The 20,831-nt window shown below is 29.3% G+C and overlaps 1 protein-coding gene across 3 annotated transcripts in view; it reads right to left on the bottom strand.

The window, feature by feature from the left end:
• The window catches only part of LOC118189729 (signal peptide peptidase), a 43,251-nt gene that overhangs the window by 13,015 nt on the left and 9,405 nt on the right, over positions 1-20,831 (bottom strand). For all 3 annotated transcript variants that reach the window (XR_015038261.1, XM_035360389.2, XM_035360390.2), the window contains exons 3-8: positions 12,337-12,419; positions 12,142-12,227; positions 8,872-8,957; positions 4,599-4,724; positions 511-568; positions 265-385 (exon numbers count right to left, since the gene is read on the bottom strand). Coding sequence is in view for 2 of the 3 variants with exons in the window: in XM_035360389.2 (XP_035216280.1) it covers positions 265-385; positions 511-568; positions 4,599-4,724; positions 8,872-8,957; positions 12,142-12,227; positions 12,337-12,419 (560 nt within the window). In the remaining variant the exon portion in view is untranslated. The remainder of the gene's footprint in view (positions 1-264; positions 386-510; positions 569-4,598; positions 4,725-8,871; positions 8,958-12,141; positions 12,228-12,336; positions 12,420-20,831) is intronic.

Here is a 20,831-nt window from a genome sequence, read left to right as displayed (position 1 = left end):
AATAAATAAATAAAAGACAAAAATTTTTTTGCAAACCTGATTCCTAACACAATATTAATTCTTATTTGTTACCCGTTACGGATCATTAGTGGAGAGACCATATACTTATTGCCATGGGAAATGAATTTTATATAACATTTAAAAATTTTTAATTCTACTACACATAATTTATATATTAATTAAAACCTCACCTCTGTGTAGCTCTACATAGTGTACTTAAGATGCAAAATATATTAATCACTTTAAAAAGTATTTATAACATACCTTTCATCAAAACGCAAAAGTAGAGCAATGAAAATACCAGGAATAACAACATCACCAAGCCCCAACATTGCAAAATTACTGCTATTTAACCAATTTTCTAAAATATCTTGAGGAAAAACCACTAAAAAAGAGGGGGAAAATGAAATATTAATATATAAAATTAAGGTAAAACAATAAAATGGTGCTTTTTAAATGCAATAAAAACATGTAAAATATGTATAATAACATTTCATATTGAATACATACATTTAATAGGTGCTTCAAAAGACTTCGCAACTGTTACCATAACATCAGTTGCAAAAACCTAAAATATACCCATAATATGTATTTCATTAAGTATGCAAATTACTAAAAATTTTCTAATAAATTACATAAACATTAAATATGCAATCATTGATTAATATAGAATAGTTATTTTCATTTTAGAAGCCAAATAAAATGCATTTTTAACATCTTGAATTTATAAATATTATTTATAAACTAGAGAAATTATCTTCCCAGAATAATTTATATATATAGCCTACTTTAAATATATTATCTCCAAGAAGCTTTTAAATTTAAAGTAAGATTTCCTCGCCAATTTAAAACTAACCTTTCTAAAATAGAGAACAACATTTTTTACGACAAAACTCTTACATCCCATCACCGAACACAACTACATTTCCAGTTATTTCATTTTAAATTTTGCACATAAGTCAGTTTAATTCCTGACATTGTTTTTAAAATATATAAATTACTATTTTTTATTAAACTTTAATTTAAAATATTATGTAAATTTTTAATTTTAATATTAAAAATGTATAACATTTGTTTTTACTTTTGATTTTGAGTGAATATGACAGCATCGGGGGAATATTTTTTTCTTAAGTGAGGATCTCATTCTGTTCTTAATGGGTAACTTGAATTCAGGGGAATATCTAACTTATTTTTATTTAGTTTATGACAGGTCTTTTGGCTTAAATGGACTCATTTCTTTCAAATAATAATTTAACCCCTACTTAGAAAAAAGACGAAACACTCTTCCTTAATCGTGTTATTGTTGATTGATAGTAGATTGGCTTGTTCCCCTTGACAAGTCAATTAATCTGTGATCAATGACATTACTAACTACTTTTTGAGTACTTAATGTTGATTGATAGTAGATTGGCTTGTTCCCCTTGACAAGTCAATTAATCTGTGATCAATGACATTACTAACTACTTTTTGAGTACTTAAAATTTTATTTTTGAATTTGGTATTTTTTGAAACAGCATTTTTCTTTAGAGATTTTAAATGGTTTTTACTGCAGTAGAGGACTAGACTATACTGATTTAAAAAAAACTATATTATTCATGGTCCTTGGAAGTAATGCATGAAACAATTTTTCTAATATATATATATATGTCATAATAAAGCACAAAGGAAAAAACGGAGCAGTGTCGATGCATGATTAGATCCATATTGAAGAATTTTGATTGCGTAGTATTTAAAGAACTTGGCAGTCGAGGCAGTTTTAATTCCATTTTTATTCCCAATTGATATTTGTGGCCACAATCACTTGGCACTCTAGTCGTGCCTTTCCACAGAAGATTTACATTTTTGATATTTTTGAGATAGAAAGCAAGCCAGCAAAATTACATCTTAGCACAGCACAGAGCAAAAGCTGAAGTACGTAGTTATGAAAGATGGAAGCACGCGAAGAGAAAAGTTTTGGTTTACAAGGTCAGTTTCAGTTCTTAATTATTACGTCATCAGAGTTGCGCGGGCCATAGAGTGATCTAGAAATGACGCAATGCAGAGAAGTTATTACGATTTTAGAATAAAGAGGAAGAATTAATGTTTTTAGTTATTCTGATTCATATAATTTTATCTTACATATTCCCCCCTTCAAAAAGAAAAAGGCGTAGCGACAGAGAAGCCTTTTTAAAGACAAATCATAAAATTTTCATTCTATAAAAGTATAATTTATAAATATCATTTTTTTTTAAATAAATTTTTAATTTTTAGAGTCCTATTGAATTTTTCAGCATTTCAGTCCAAAAGTCTTTTTGTTTGAGAGTTCACATAATCATAATTCTTCCGGGAAGGTTCTTGTTATCGCAGAATATCACAAAATAAACTTTTACATAATCATTACTTATAATTAAATGTAATGCACATAAATATTATTTATGATATTAATTTTCATTTTTCCTGTGCTTTTAATATGACATATATATATACTGATGGTAGGCTAAAAATCACTACTCATTGAATGCTAAGTTAATTATAAGTTCCATAAGATCATCTAGATGTTTTGCAATATAGTTTAATATTTTTGTTTGTACTAGCTGATAAATTTAGGAAATAAGGCATACTACTCATTTAAAAATGATACAGTTATTCACGTAATATATTTAACAGTAAAATGAATTCTTGATCAACAAGTTGCTTTGTTCCTGACAAAAATAATTTTATTAATAGTTTGACCTATTTTTTTCTGATTTTCATCTACATTTTAGTTATGGTGTGTACTGAGTTTTTGTATTGCATTAAAAAATTTTTTATGAAAAAGTGAAAAAAAGAAATAAATAAATAATTGTCATAATAAAGCACAAAGGAAAAAACGGAGCAGTGTCGATGCGTGATTAGATCCATATTGAAGAATTTTGATTGCGTAGTATTTAAAGAACTTGGCAGTCGAGGCAGTTTTAATTCCATTTTTATTCCCAATTGATATTTGTGGCCACAATCACTTGGCACTCTAGTCGTGCCTTTCCACAGAAGATTTACATTTTTGATATTTTTGAGATAGAAAGCAAGCCAGCGAAATTACATCTTAGCACAGCACAGAGCAAAAGCTGAAGTACGTAGTTATGAAAGATGGAAGCACGCGAAGAGAAAAGTTTTGGTTTACAAGGTCAGTTTCAGTTCTTAATTATTACGTCATCAGAGTTGCGCGGGCCATAGAGTGATCTAGAAATGACGCAATGCAGAGAAGTTATTACGATTTTAGAATAAAGAGGAAGAATTAATGTTTTTAGTTATTCTGATTCATATAATTTTATCTTACATATATACATTATTTATAAACTAGAGAAACTATCTTTCCAGCATAATTTAAGTGTTATTTAATATATTTGCATATATATTAATTCATTTCATCATTTCAAACCGGCAATGATCATGAAGATTATCACTATATTGTTTTAAAAAAAATTCATGGAAGGAGGAAAAAAATTATCTACAAGTGCAAATTAATGCTTCATGAAACTCCTTAACCACTTAACATTTTCTTTTTTCCGTCACATTATGACAAAAATAAGTATATTTTTGATAAACATTTCTATGAAGAAATTCGTTATCAGATCAGAAGTAAAAACTATTACAAGTGTTGGAATTTATTGATTTATGCTTAATTTTTATTTTCATCATAAAATGCACATTTTTCCTTAAAGCTGGCTTTTTTCGAACAAGTAAGCGAACTGGAAAGAACACTGTACAAAAATAGATGTCAGAATTTAAAATGTTTTATTGTTATTGCATATCTGTTCGATTCCAAAGAAGAATTATTAATATCAAGAAAGAAGGATTATTAATATCAAGTTCACAAAAGTTCCGAATTTTGTGTTAGATTATCTATACTTTCCATTTCTTCATCACTAGAGAAGTCAGACAACAAACTGTCATTACTTTCAGAATCATTTAGTGAAATTTCAGATTCACTATCTGAGTCAATATCAGAGTTATCTTTAGTTATAAGCTACTCATTATCATTCATTTCTTCTTTTATTTTAGCTCCAAATTTAGAAGAAATAGTATTCGCAGTAGCCGGGACACTGAGCTAGTGAAAAGAAATTTCATGCCTTTACTTGCGTAAAAGAATTCAGTAAAACATAACCTTGAAACCAGTTGTTTTGCAATTCTAACTTCACTGGATTACTAGTGCCATCTGTCAGAAACATTACACACTAAACAAGCAAAAAATTCGGGCAAATCAGTCGCAGTAGCCGGGACACTGAGCTAGTGAAAAGAAATTTCATGCCTTTACTTGCGTAAAAGAATTCAGTAAAACATAACCTTGAAACCAGTTGTTTTGCAATTCTAACTTCACTGGATTACTAGTGCCATCTGTCAGAAACATTACACACTAAACAAGCAAAAAATTCGGGCAAATCAGTGTATTAGACTACGGGAAAATAAAAAAAGCGCCATTTCCAAGTACCCAAACTGGGAAGTGGTTAATGTTATTTTATTAAAAAATACACTGGAGAAGGTTAAAAAAAACTTAAAAGTGCAAACTGTTTAAAAAAAAAAGAAAAGAAAAGAAAGAAAAAGAAAATATTTAAAAATGTCAATATTAAAATTTCATTTACCCAAAATATATCATAAATGAATAAACCACCAAGAAGTGTGCATCCAATGATAATGTTGTTCAGGTGAAGAAACTCCACTCCATTTAAAGCAAAAGCTAAGCCAAAAATGTTGTTCACGACCCAGTGCTAGAAAAAAAGAAAAATTGTTATAATAATTGCTGATACTATAATCTAGAACAGCATTATATAGAAAATATTAAATACAAACTACTTAACTTAAAAACTTACTCTCTCTATACATATATATAAAATTAAGCTATTAAAAACAAATAATACAAAACTGGAAAACACAAAAACAAACACTATTAGAAATAATATTGTAGAATTATTCAGAAATTTTACTACTTAAAAAGCATGTACATCATCTAGTCGAATATCACAAACTACAATAAAATTCAGAAAGCTAAGGATATGCAGAATTCCAGAAAATTGAACTTATAAAAATGCAGTTCATGGAAAAAAAAAAAAAAAAGAAAGAAAGAAAGAAATAAAAACACTTCCTGTCTAAAATTTTAAAAAGAGTCATTTTATTACTTTCTGTCCAGGCTTTCTTATCTTATCTAATCATTATATCCTATCTCGTTCATTTCATTTGCGCTTTTGCAGCTGCAGATGATGGTTCGGTAAAATCATCGAAACTAGTCCTGTGAAAATTTGAAAATATAACGCTGATTTTTGTTGCTTGACTTCTGAATTAGTATTTGTTCAGCATGTTAATTGTGTCTAAATTAGTCATTTTATTAGTTTTTCAAGTGGAATATCAAATGCCTACATTTAAATTATGTGAGATTTCAAAATTCTGCTGAACATGAAAACTGGTGGAAATCTCATCAAATTTTTGTCAGAAATACCAGCAGAACAGATTGAATTAACAGATCGCTCTTTATTTAATTAGATAATCAATATATACAAGTTTTGAACATAATATATAAAAAATTAAATCACTTGACATAAGTCGTGTATCTACTCACTGCATTTGGCTGAATTGTTTTTACATATACTTGTCCATAATACTTTATAATTAGCATTTATTTTTTCAAGAAACTGAGAAGTTCTTTCAATCTTTCCAAAAAAAAAAAAAAAAAAAAAAAAGACCTTTAACAGCATAAAATCTGAGAAAATTATAAAATTTATGGGTTTTGATTATCATCTCTAGCAATGTGAACATGCCTTAAAACGACTCTTGTTTGATCGATTTATCTTGAGTAGTACCTAATAATAAAGAATAAGAGCGAGATGCAAGTATCAAGTTTACAAAATTAATTCTAACTTATGACCAGCACTTTGAATCAATTCATTTTGTACGGTAGGACTCGAATATCGCACACTTTTTATTGGCATTTCAAAAATTTGTTTCATAGCATTGTCATATTTACTTAATAATTTAACCAGTGATAAAAAATTGTAAGATCTCCCATATTTTTAGATATACAAATAACTGTTTATATTCTCCAATACTTACATCAGTTTAAAGGTTGAAGACTGGCTTATTTTTCTTCACAATCGCCATTTCATTCGATGCATTTTTGCAGATGCTGTGGCAGTTTTACAATGTCCATGTCATACAAGTTAGCCTTCAAGTAGAGTTTTAGATATACAAATAACTTTTTTTTCTCCAATATTTACATCAGTTTAAAGGGTGAGGACTGGCTTATTTTTCTTCATAATCGCCATTTTATTAGATGCATTTTTGTAAATGCTATGGCAGTTTCACAATGTCCATGTCATACCAGTTAGCTGCACATCCTTCAGGGAGCGTTGAACCACATCTTTCACCTCATCATCAAAGCATAACCCGGGTCCAGACAAATATTCTTTCAACCTACAGAACAAATGGTAGTCACTGGATGCTAAGTCTACACTACATGGTGAGTAAGTGATGACATTCTAACCAAAGTTTTGCAGGATAGCGACGATCTGACAGGCGATGTGTGGGTGAGCATTATTGTGAAGAACGCTTATATCCTGGTTTAACATTTTTCTTTCTCCGGTTCTGAATTGCCAAAGTTTCTTCTGTGTTTCAAAGTATCTGTTGGTGTTTATTTGTGGTTCCACCAAGCTAAAGTCAATTAATAATATCCTTTTCTGGTCCCAAAACATAGTTGCCATGATTGTACCAGCAGACTACATCTGAATTTTTATGGCATGGGTAAAGAGGGAAGCTGCCACTCACATGACTGTTGTTTGGTCTCAGGTGTAAAGTGGAATGCCGACATCTCGATACCTGTGATAATCATGTCAAACAGTTTTGGAAATGATAAGCAAAAATTCCAACCTCATTAACAATCTCATATAGAATGATTAGGTCCATTTTTCCTTTTTCATGTTTTGTAAAGAAGGAAAATGAAGTAAGGTCATGTAAGAATTTTCAAAGACATCATAAAAAGAAGCCACATAGCCAGAAAGTGACAGTGATATATAAGATATCATCGTATGGAATTGCTGGGCTATAGTTTATTTATTTGTTTTCACATGAAAAGCAATGATGTTAGTGTGAATTCAGAACATTATGTTTATATGTTGTAAAATTTCTTAATGTCACAGCTTGCAACTCTTCCTGTCAATGCAAACACAATTTTTCATTTCAAAGAATGCAGCTCTGAGTGAATCCCCAATCTTTCAACATGTGACTATTTCCTTTGTAGTTATTTGGGGATTGAAATTGACGATCTTCAAATCTAATTAAAAATGCAGTATTTAGGATCTTAAATGATCAAATACAGACAGCCAAATGATTTTCAGTGTCAATCCTGGAAATTGTGAGAGAATTTCATTAAACACTACCTCACAATATTACCCATCTTCAAAGTTCATCTTCAATCTTCAACTGGCTGATTATGCAGGTCTTGGTACAAAACAGGAACTGATGCATTTCAGGCTAGGCAGGAAGCAGATCAGAAATTCAGAAGTCTTTATAATAATGCAAGTACTTAAATTATGCATAAAATTCATGTTTCTTCAGCTAGTGAAAATTTTCTTACTTTTTCATTATCAAATACTTAAAATGCTTATTATTTTCAATCATCCATCAATGGAAAAGATGCTGTAGTTGGCCACAATATGCAACACAGAAAAAGAAATCCTCTCATGGCCGTCAAAATGGGTATGTTTCTATATACTATATTCTGTATGCTGCTTTACTGGCTGTACATTCCATAAATTATGCTATTTATTATATGTTTCTATCTGTTGTTAATCTTAAAAAATGGCTTACAAAACTATATTAAATAAAATAAATACAAATTTACTACATTAATGTGAACAAATTTTTATCTCTAGTAACATTTACTTATAAATTATCTATAATCAAGCAATACTTTATTGAAATTAATGAAAGGTCAGGCACTACCCTTTTAGAAAAACTTTTTCACAATAAAACAATTTCAAATATAATACTCTTAGTAAGTTCATAGAATATTATAGCTATATGTTACACCATCTTATTAAAATATAATCATTACATTATCATCACAGATTTGTTCCATGTAATAAAATGCTACAGAAAAATGATTGATTAATAATAGAAATATGATATTTAATAGGCTGTAATTTTTCATTGAATCAATAACAGTAAACATGACATTTAATATGCATATGAATGCAATTAAATCATGCATGTACTTTGTATATTTAAAGTTTTCTTAAATATAATATATTAAATAATTATTTATAGTAAAATTATTAATTTTCTTAAATTAATAAGCTTGTTCTATCGGAAGAAAAGAAACAAAACACATTTTTGGGGCAAGAATGGGTCGGTTCAACTGCATAAAATAAATACTATGTTTTGAAAAACTCCTAATCGCTTTGATACAAAATAATCACACAGCTTGCTGCTCATATGGATTAGATTATTAAATTAAAGCAAAAGATTTTTTCAGAAGAAAATGGCATATATTTACATTAGATGCAGAAAAAAAGGTGTTGAAATGACTAAAAACAGAATTCGGTTATTATTGTTTTTGTCCTTTGATTGCTCAGTCCCTGGTTGTCTGTCATTTTTTATAATAATGTCCATTATTTTTAATATTTATTTATAATGATCTTGTACTAATGGTTTTATAATTTTATTCCACAAACATTAATAGCCTATTCTGCATCACGGTTATTATTAATAAATGGATATGTGTAATCTTCCTTTATAAAATTCTGCTTTATAATTATTTGTGTATTTGAAACTTTCTACTTAAAACTGAACTCTGTTCGCTATTATATATATACCATTCATGATACTTTAGAGAAATGTTTTGAAAATATTTAACACATTACAAACCTTATTCCATAAGTATACACCTCCAATTAGGCTGCATAATCCAAGAGCAATCAAATCTCCAGTGCCAAAAGTAAAGTTTAAAAGCTCTAAAAAATGAATAAAATGAAAATTAGATGATTTAATACACAGAAGGCAGTTAAAAGAATATTTTAAGGCTGGATATCACAGTACTCTTTAAAATAATAATAATAATTTAGCAGGCCAGTCAAAAACACTGAAAATATTCAAATAAGCATATATTACTTTAACATTCAAAATATAACAACATCAGAAACAAATCATAATTTTATATATATTTTGAAGGAACAACTCCAATAAATAATACATCCTACAGTTCAAAAGGCTTATGGAAAAGTCAGGTCACATTGTAAAATTTATTTTAACATATTTTTGCTCAAGTTAAAACAAATCTCTTCTGAGTTCTACTGCTTTATATGCATCTATCAGAATATGCAAATGAAAGGAATTTTAACACTTTGCACTCGAGAGGTGCGGCATGTGATTTGATGCTGCAACTTGAGAGGTGACTCTCGCTCACCACTTGGTTTGATGCGGAAACTCGATGCACGGCAATAACGGTTGACATTTAGTTTCTTCGAAGCAGGTTCCTACGCTCTTTCTGTATATGAAGTGTAAAATGGAAGTAATCCCTTTAAACGAAGATAAGATTTTATCTAAAATTAGCCCGCAACCACGAACCGGATAGCATTTTCAGCATTTGTTTGAACTTGACAGTCATGGCAGAGAGACTACTAAAGTTTTTTATCCCTAAAAACATGGAATGTAGTACTGAAATAAGTTCAAGTGAAGATGAGTTCGATATTTTGAGCCCCGTGATCGAGCCTTGACTTCAATCTCCGATTCTGAAGATATCCACTTGAATGGAAAGCTGCACAATATCTTAACAGGAGTTAGGAAGGATTGCAAAGTCTGTTCTAAGAGAAACGAAACTGGAAAAAGGCATCAAACAACATATAATTGTAATACTTGGCCCGAGAAGCCGGGCATGCATCTTGGAAATTGTTACATGAAATATCAAACACATAAAAATTAGAGACTAATATTTAAGAAATTATGTTTATAAAGTTGTAAAGATATATAAAATGTCAAAATATAAAAATTTTATGCATTAATTTGTGTGCGCAATAATTTGAAGTTACTGGTAAGACATGCGTCAAAAAGGCTGTGAAACGTCTCGAGTTGCTGGTGCACTGCAAGAAAAAGGCCCCAAGTGGAAAGGGTTAAATTAAGGGAAAAGGAATTGGTAGCAGGCATCACTTTAGAGTACATTTCTTAGTATAGTAGCTGATATAAATGAATAAACTTTGCAAGTTCTTTATTTGCCTCCTTAGCAGATGATTAGATATGAAATTAATCAGCAATGTGCTAAGATAGAATTAAACTTGTAATTGTAAATAATTTCAATTGTGCACTGCTTGTCATTTCCAGGAGAAGCAGGAGATCCGGTTAGGTTATTTGAGTACAACAAAGCCACAATGGTTATTTGCCTAAGGAGGGATATCTTTATGGAGAGTTTTCTTATGGAAACGCTCTTCTAATCACATTACACATGGCGAAAACCATGGAACCCAAATATGCTACCAGCCCATTCACCTGGGTTTGAACCCAGTCGAAATCCTAACATTAAATGATTTTTAATCACTTGTTTACAGATGTGGCCAGAAGGAAATCCATGTTTGTTAAATTTACTTTAGACTTCAAGGTGAAAAGGCTAAAATTTTTAGCTGTTTTATTTCATGTTACAGTTGCGTTCATCTTAACCTTTTGAATTTCTAGAAAAAGATGAAAATTTGTTTTACAGTTTGAAGGAATAGACTAGTTTAGTTTAAGCAAGCTTGAGTGTAACCTTACATCATGCATAAAACTTGAAATAATTGAATTTCGCTGTTAAAAGGCATTAGCATACACTGTACAGAAATACATGAAGTGATATCGAAAACGTAGTTTCAGTTGTAAATAAACAAATTGAAAAAAAAATTAGTGACTCATTTGACCCCATGCTGTATTTTAAGCAAGAGGCACTTGAGAAAAGAAACTTAGTTTCCTTTGATCAAAAACAAACTCTTGTCATGCAACAACTGTCTTCATTGTCAGTTTTCTCATCATCCGCTGCTCTCTCTTATAAAAAAATAATTCAGTGGATCAACATTTTCAGACAATTTAAGATATCCAAAATGGTATGATGGCCAGCCTTCAAGAGATACCAAAAGAGGTATTCTCGGTGTTTCTAGAATATCAGTGACTTTAGAATCTTGCAGTAAGCACACATTCCAGTGAATGTTACTTCGTATAAAACTAGACACTATTATTTTTTTATTATTATTATTTCAAATAGAACTGCCATAATGCATTTTCCGCAACATTTTTAACATAAGAGTTACATCACTTCTACATATTTCAAACATTTAACATCATTTATATGGTCATAACTAGGTACCTTTATTGCAACACAAGTACCAAATTTCTCCACAACTGTCAAATAAATCTGAAAATTTCAGAGTTTTACCCATTATTTACTCATTTCAATTACAAATGTCAGATTTTTTATGTTTATGTAATATTAATAATTATTAAATTTATTAATAAAATTATATTTCATCGGAATGTTGACAAAAGTACAATGCAAAATATTTCTATTTCAAAATCCAAACCAGAACTTTGAATCCCAGAACTTTAGTTAAAATTTCTAAATGGTATGCAGACAAATGTTCCAGAAAAATTAAATTATAATTACATTAAATATATCTCTCTCATCAGACAATTACAAACTTCTCCAAAGCAAGTAATAATGTTTGGTCTAGAATAGCTTAATCATAATATCTTTTAGACAACAACTTAATTTGTTTCTTCTTAAAAGCATATTACAGGAAAATAAATACTGTGCCAATGAAGAAAATATGCACATAACCTACAATAATCTTCATCAAAATGGCTAACACTGCAAAGAAAACTTGATCTCATGCACTGAAGACTACCTACTTGAATTTTATTGATTTTCTAAAGATACCAGTGTTAATAATAATTATCTGTATTACTGCTGTGCATATGCTAAACTTTTGGGCAGTAAATTTTATTACCCTAGTAGTAATTACTGAACAGGTTACAAAGGCATTTCTTCAAAGAGACAGTAAATAGACTGCAATGATTCATCTGCACAATTTTTGCATATATTTTAAAAATACAGAGATTCACTTAATATTTTTGCAAACACATTCAGTTTAATAAGTTAAAGTTAATTTTAATAAATACCTTCCCTTTCACCTCCAGCTACCCTGTTATAAACAATGTTATGTTCAGCTTGGTAGCTTCCTGGGACTAGCCTTGAAACATAAGGACTAAAATAAAATAAGAGAAAAAACTTTAAACTCATCAATGTTTGAAACTATTTTTGAGCAATATGCCAGTTTTAGAAAGAATAATTTATTTTCTGTGAAAACAACTTACCTTATAATATGAGTGAGAGCTAATACTCCTAAGCCAAAGAAATATACTGTAACTAGAAGATTTATGTACTCTTTAGAGAATAACTGTAACAATGAAAAGGGGAAAAAAAGGTAATTAAAAGAGCATGGCAATAAAATGTAATAAAAAGGCAAAAACAGTTTAATCATTAGATTATGATAAATCTTTTCACTTCCTTAAAAAACTATCTTTCCTTAAAAATTTAAAATTAACTTAGATTTAATGAAGTTACATAAATGTACATTAACTACTTTGCAACTTGAACCAAACTTATTTGAAGTTTTCTCTCAAGTAATTTCGCAACTCTATCAAAATAATAAAAATAATAATTCTAAAATCTGCATTAGATAAACTTATATATAACCTACTATATATGAATATTTGCAATCTTACAGGTTTTAAAAATAACAATTTAATTATCTATATACAGAATCAGAATAAAAATAAATCATTTAAGAATATGTAAACAATAGGCACACAATATCAAGAATGCATCAGATTTTACATTTCAACTATTATCAGATAGCTCTAAAGTCATTGTTTCAATGAAAGTTGAGAGCACATAATATTACAAAAGTTATAGAGAGAACTGAATACAACTTCAAATCTTAGTTTATCATGCATTTCACATTTATCCAAAAAAGCCTATTTTACATTTTTCATTATCAGAGAATTAAAAATCCACATTAGATTTTTAATAACACTTTTTACTCAATTATGTTATTGTTATATTGAATTCCTATGTAATGTAATACATAAGTGTTATTAGATTATTTGCAAACTCTTCATGGAGATATTCTCGAATTTGCTAATCACTGGCAACTTTGTGAATTAATGGTACTGTTCAGAAATAATAATAAGAGGAAGCATTTTATATGAAATAATATGGAGAAAGTATCTGTATGGCTGATATTTACATTTTTACATCCATTGGATACTGCTTAGTGAAATGACAGTTAAATGTAAAACCTATTAAAACCACATGTACTCATGCACATATGTGGTACATGCCTGCATGGGTTGGCTATTTATTGTAATGTGTATACTAAAAAATATGACAATTCTACCAAATATTAAAATTGAGAACATAAAAATTCATTTCTGGGTCAATTAATTTAGAATCTGGAGATTCCTACTGCCAATAAAAGCCTAAATTAACACACTTTAAAAAGACCCAAGAATGAAGGAAGAAGTCCCTTTTTTGGATTTGAGGAAGTTAAAAATTAGAGTAAATCAGAAATTTATAAATTATATGCTGAAAAATGCTACGAGAAGAATGCGAGAAATGATAAATATGCATTATTATTTTATATGTGTAAAATTCATCATATTTCCCAAACCTTTAAATTAAAAATTTACTGAAGAATTATTCAAGCATTAAATCTTGAACAATACTGACAGAATACTTACATTTGAATTCAACTGCTGGGTTCTTATTTGATTTAAGATGCAAACATGATATACTGGTTATTAAGCTAAATAAAATATGGTACTTTTTTATTAATGGAGCATTACTCGGCATAAACATTGGTTCAAAATCTAACTAGATGGCAGCAATCCTAACAATATTCATGACAAGAATGACTATTTTATTAAATCGAGAAACAATACAAAAAAACAAAGACAAATACAAAACAGCTTTTACCAGATTGATTTTAGATTACGCAGAAGGTATAAAACTGCCAATTTCATTTAACACTGTCATTCTTTTCATTCAATCATCACCACATTAATTTGATGAGGTAGAAATCTAGATGGTGGCAAACAGCGCCTTATTGATGTTTATTTTGCTGCTTTGCCCATGTCATCCCATGTCAGGTTCACAGGGTTTGTACACATTTCTGCACCTTGAAATTAAATACTTTTAAGGACCTAACAAGCAAATAGGAACTGAATCCTAAAGCAATTATCTACAGCCGAACTTCACTTTTATAATACCATTTTTTTTTAATTTGTAAGAATAAAATAAACCTAAATAAATAAGATTTGCTATAATTAAACAAATTCTAATATTAACATAATCTAATATCTTATAAATAATACATTATTATAATAAAACAAATATTTATTACATAAACAAATATTTATTATATATTATAATAAAACAAAGTCAAGAATAAAATTAACTTCATAATTTTTACAATTAGCATTAAGTAGTTTTTTTTTTTTTTTATTTATTTACATTTTACTAATAGCTTTATATTGTTTCTTTCTTTTATGTTCCATTTCATCGTATAGTCATTCAGTCCAAAGCTTTACACAAATTTTACGTCAAGTGACATATCCACAATAAGGACTAAGGGAAGGCAATAACTCACTTTAGCATGTACAGATAACTTTCAAGGGTGAGCAGTCAAATACAAATAATTAAATTATGTAGTTAGATACCCTTAGTCATAATAGATTTACATGGTTACATTTTTTTTTTTTTTTTTAAATAATCATTAAAAAAGCGGTAAGAACATTTTACAGAAGTTATAATTTATAATATTGATTTTAAAATGCTAGTATAATTATACATTAAAAGCTACAAAACATTCATATTTTGACAACAAACACAAAAATGTTTATGCATCTTTTTAATACTTTAGCTAATTTATATCAATTTTGCATCTTTTCTAAGTTTATTTGTTTCAATTAACAAATTAATGTTCTCACTAGTTTGTACTTCATTTCCCAATTTGTTAATGTTTCAAGAATGTTCACTGCTAAAAAAAAGGGGGGGGACAGTTCTATATCTCCCGTTCTACTGGACCGATTGACACAATTCAAATTGCGTTTTTCATGTCTCAAAAGCGTGACTTAGAATATATATTAGATTTATATATAGTACTATTCCAACATAGGAATTTTTACACAAAATCGGACTTTTCTGAAATAACATACCAATTTTTTTTTCATATTTCGATTCTACGACTCAATTTTAGCTCCTCAATGTTAATTGAATTTGGCAAATATTTATTAATATCTCCTTTTATATTAAACTTTTTTACTTGTCCTTTCACATTTCGAAATTTAGGTTCATTCCAAATAAAATTTACTCATTTTTTGTGTTTTATTTTTTAAATTTCTATTTTTAAATAATTTTTATAAATTTTTTGAAAAAAAATTTTGCTTTATAACCTATAAAATTTTTGACATCATAAAAAAGTAGGTGTATTTCTAAGCAAACCTGCAAAAAATTAGACTTTTCTATTTAAAATTTTCTAAGATATACACGAATTCACATATTTTCTTGTTTTGAAATTTGGCATCTTTTTTTTGAGCGATAATAAAGCCAAATGTGGTTTATGGATTTTTGTTACAGTGAATTGCCACAGCTATTTTAAATCTTAAATTTCAAATAAATTTTTACAGAGAATTAATTATATGAAATTTTTTCCCTCAATGATATGCAATAAATATTTATTAATACTATGTGAAAAATTATTATTTTTTAAATTAAAGATGACATTATTCAAATTTTTAACTTTTTAAAAAAATTTCTTTTCTTCCTTTAAAAAAAAAAAAATATTTGTAAGAGTAAATTTTTATCTTTGGCGTTTTATCATCTGCTACTTAACTTTAACTTCGTTTAGATCGAATTGTCTAAAACTGAGAACTTTCGTTTGATGTTTATTTGAATTTTATTAAAATATTTTATGACATTAACTGCATAATTTATTTCTAAAGAAACTGTTGCTTATGAAGTGGTTGAAAGAGCAGCTGATACTATCATCCATATTTTTAAAGCATAGTATATTTTTACAGAAACATAAGATTTAAAATAATCAATTAGTGAAATTATGATATAAACATACAACCCTCTAGAGACCAAATTAATGGAAGTTCAATGGTTATGCAGAAATTATCTGCAGCTACTTAATGGTTCAATATGTCAGCAGGTTCTGTGGACAAGTAAGAATAATTACATACGACATTCAACATTCTGGATTCAATTACCAACGAGGTTACAATGTTTATTAAATGAATTTAAGAAGTTTTTAATCATCAAAAATCGACTAATTTTTTTATCCTAAGATGTATTTTTCTGCGTAGCGTATTTTCACTACATCCTTAAAATTCTAATTTAGAATGTAATTGTCAAGAACTGAATTCTAATCAGCAGCAATATTATAAGTAATTATTACGGTTATTAATAACTCCTTCTTATAAAGTAATTGCAAATATTTCAAAAAACTTTCTGTCTGAATGCAAATACTTTTCTATGTAAATATTTCTAATTTTATATTAATCAATATTGCACAAGATATTATTTATTCACATTTCAATTCTTACTGTAAGCTCTAGTAGAAGTTACAAATCAATCATATTTAATTAAGGAATGACCACCTAAGTTTAGAAACAGTGTACCGTAACAGCAATTCAATTATTGACGCTGTATCTTTCACGGTACTCCCGATTGGCAAGCTACATGATTTTTAATGAGTATTTGGTTTTGCTAGTAGCTTCACTTGGAAATCGCACTTAAACTAGGTTAGTTGGTTATTTGAACATAGAAAGAACATGGGAGCTATTTGGTTAAGATGCTTTCATAGAGGACCTTTGTAAAGAGAACCTAGAAATCTAAGAAAACCAACTATGCAGCCTGGGTTAGACTTAGCAACAAACAATTAGTATTTAACAATCTTCAAATGCTAGGCAACTGGTAAGACTCAAATTAAATCTCCAATTTAATATTTTATTTGTAAATATTTAAAATATTGTTGTATTTTTAGCAGCAGCACAAAAAGCAGAATTTAACTTTAATTATTAATTTAATAATTAACTTAATTATCGTTAGTAAACTACCAAGCCGTAGTGCAAATAAATATTCAATTTCTTTTGCAATAATTATATTCACTAATATCCTTGGAATATGAGCTAAAGAAGGAATGTTCTCAGAAGATTATCCAGTGATATTAGGTTTGTCTTACAAGCTCAGGTAGCAAAACGTTTCTGCAATTCCCCAAGTAGTTGATTTGTAAATGGCTGTGAATTAAGCAGATGACTTTTAATCTTATGTTATTCAGTCAGAAAGTGTATTCCAAATGTTTTGTATTGCATGACAATGCATCTTTTCATTATTCAATAAACCGCTTGTGTTCCGAAAATAAGTATGTGTACTCAAATCGTCCTGCATGTTCTTCAAATTCTTGTGAATTTTTTTTATTTCCACAAAACTAAAGTTGCCTCTCAAAGGAAAGTTTTTTGGCATTGAAGAGACAAAAGGAGTATGACATCTACTTTTAGAGGCATGACAAAAACAGATTTCTACAAACCTTCTCTTCCATTACATGTTGTGCATTCAGATAAAAAGTTGCATCAGCGTAAATTCTATAATCTATTTTTATTACACTCTGATTACTTTATTAAAATACAGTGAATATATACTAAACCTTTTACTTCAGCTTCAGTAATTCGGAATTTTTGATGGAATTGTTATTGGACTAGGACTTAGAAGATCAGTCAAATTGAATATTTTGATAATCCAATAAATTCAAGGTCGAATTTTCAATATTTTATTTTAGGAGGAAGGGGAAATTTTTTTCAGATTTGGTCCATTATCCTAAGTACAGTCAAAAGTCACTAATTCGGACACCCATAATCCGGACCTCAAAGCTACAAACATTCGCGTCGACGCATGCGCGTAAGAAATTTACAGCTGCGAATATGCATGTGGGCATGTGCATAATACGTTTACGCATGCGTGTTTAATATATAACGAACGGTATAAGCTAAGCTAAAATTATCTAATTCAGTTAATGTTGCAGATTGCGTTGTCCCTTAATCTTCGAATTGGATATGGCTTATTATTTTTCGCAGACTGTTAGAGCAATTTTATAAAAGTAAGCTTGAACTTTCGATTATGTCAAATAGATTTTCCGATATATATTTACTAATATGTAAAGGATCTACAAAGCGAAAGTATGTTTCGAAGTCCATTAAATAAAAAGTGGAATTGCTGCAAAAAATGGATAAAGGCATAATCCTTTGTTTACCTAACCATTCCGAAATCTGTTTTATTAATTTCACGCTGCTCTGCTTCAGAGTGGAATGACAGCTAGTTTCATAACTGAACCATTTTTCTCTGAAGAGCAGTCGACAGCTAGACCACTGTGATTGCAGCTCGCTTAGAGTCAATGTTAAAATGTTTCGTGATACATGAACTGCAGTAAGGTGGCATTATAGATACTACAATTTTTATGCAGGGCTGGGCCCCACCTAACATGTGTCGCACAGTTACTTAGGCAACATTTCACAAATGAACGTCTTATAGGCTGACACATCCCCACTTCCCACCAGACTTCAACCTCTGTGACTTTTGGCTATGGGGTTATCTCTAAAGCACTGTTTATGGTGATAATCTAAACAATTTAGCAGAAATGAAAAATGTGATACACCAACATGTCCATAACATTCCTCCTGATACGCTAAGAGCTGCTGTTGAGAATGCAGTAACAGGATTGAACTTGTTTTCGGAAAATGCTGGACGCTACATTGAACATGCTTTGTAACACGTTTCGGAAACGATTAAACACATTTTAAACCGATGTTTTCTTGCCTTATCTCATTTAACAATAGCACATACAGTGGTGAGTTTTTTCACTCTGTTTTACCCCGCGGAAAATAAATTCCCATAACCTCCTTCACACGATTCCCAAGTTTGATAACATTTGGTCCGGTAGTTTTCCTTTTATGACCATTTCAAAGTGGAACTTTAATTATAACCATCACATAAATTAAAATTTAAAAGTTTGACAGTTTGATATATATATAAATTTTTATATTAATCCTCTTAGAAAGAAATGTTTTAAGAAGCTAATTTTTCTCTCACGTTATAGATTGTATAAAAAAACATGATCTTGAATATGATTTAGATTGTTTCAGCCGATATAAGAATCGGGTCACTCGGTGGTACAGAATAAACACTGCTGGGCTGTTTTATTTCTTTGTCATTTAGCAAAAATCTTTAATTAAAATATTTATCCTTTGGACTTTATACTTTATTTATAGTCAAAATGTCAAGAAAATGAAAAGCTGTCTTCAACTGAAACTCAGTTGATGCAATTGATATTTTTAAAAAATTGACAAGAATGCAAAATTTATGGAAGTCTAGCACTGAAGTCTTAATTTTCTTGTGTGAGCACTGAAAATAACTGTAGAAAGAAAGAAGAAAATTAAGAGAGAAAAGTAAGCAAAAATTTGAAGGGAAATTTGGCTCTCAGAGATACCAAGATGTTTCAAAAAGTTGGAAGCTTTTGAATATAGTTTCAGAATACTTTAAAGAATTTAGGTGTTCAAAGAGAAAACACTTGGATGTGTACACCAGCAAATACCATCAATTCAGCTTGTGTTAATAGAAAAGACAAAAATAATATCATTGCAGATTAAAGTGAAGAGTGACTGGTTTTAGATTAAATGGTTTGGTTTTAGACTGGTAGTTCGGTGCGAGGTTCGAATCACGCGAACGGGCTGGCAGCATGGGTGTTTTGGTGGTTTTCCCCATGTGTAACGAAGGCATCCCTACCCTTAGGCACATAGCCCTAGTGTGCTTAATTAAATAAACCAAAACCTCTTGATGAAGCCAGCCTTTCCTTTCATCTCATACCTTCAAAATGCCAACCTCTAAGGATTGATAAAAGCTCTGACTTAAATACTGGTGAAATGGATTGAATTGGATTATTAAGTTATGGCAAAGCAGGGCTATCTGCCTAAAAGGAAGAATGCCTTCGTGAAGAAATTTCTATGGGAAACCAGCTGGCATACACGTTACACATGAGAAAATCCATGAAAACACCCATGCAACCACCTCATTTATCAGGATTCGAACCCCGGAGTGAACTACCAGTGTTCAGCGACTTTACCGCTTGTAGGCCTTTATGAAATGGAAGGCGATAACTTTATTTAAAACGATTGTCAGAAATACCAAGCTGTTTCAAAAAGTTGGATGCTTTTTAATATACTTTCAGAATGCCTGAAGAAAAAGAGCAAGAATAAAGCAGAATGCCTGATGAAAAAAGAAAAAATAATTTTTTGCGTAAAATTTAGTATTTGTATTTTTTTAATTTAAAACTTTTTTAAACTTATGATATTTGATTCTTGTGATTTCAAAAATACAATATTTGACTAAAATATGAATAACATTTTAAAAAAGCAAATGGAGGACGATAAAATTGTGTAAAGCAATGGCCACAATGATAAAACTGTTTAAAGCAATGTATGCAAGGCATCCTAAGTTAAAATGTCGGTTATACATCTCTTTTATTTATATATCTTTTCTGAACGGAACACTAAAAGGCGTGTTAAGGGTGCTTTACTGTATTTTCTCTTTTAATATATGCAGTTTTCAAATACATCGTAGTCTGGGTTACAAAGAATTCTTCCAAAAGAAACGCAATTCAAATAAATAAAATCAAATTCTCGAAAATTTATATTAATAAATATATTTAAAATGCTCAGTTCGAAAGAATAAATACAAAATTTTAAAATAATTA

This window comes from Stegodyphus dumicola, chromosome 12 (genome assembly GCF_044657685.1).
Source record: "Stegodyphus dumicola isolate Sdum_Otavi_A_Nest chromosome 12, ASM4465768v1".
Taxonomy (NCBI): Eukaryota; Metazoa; Arthropoda; class Arachnida; order Araneae; family Eresidae; genus Stegodyphus; species Stegodyphus dumicola.
Note: the sequence above shows the minus strand (reverse complement) of the source record. Positions and strands in the feature narration are given on the sequence as shown.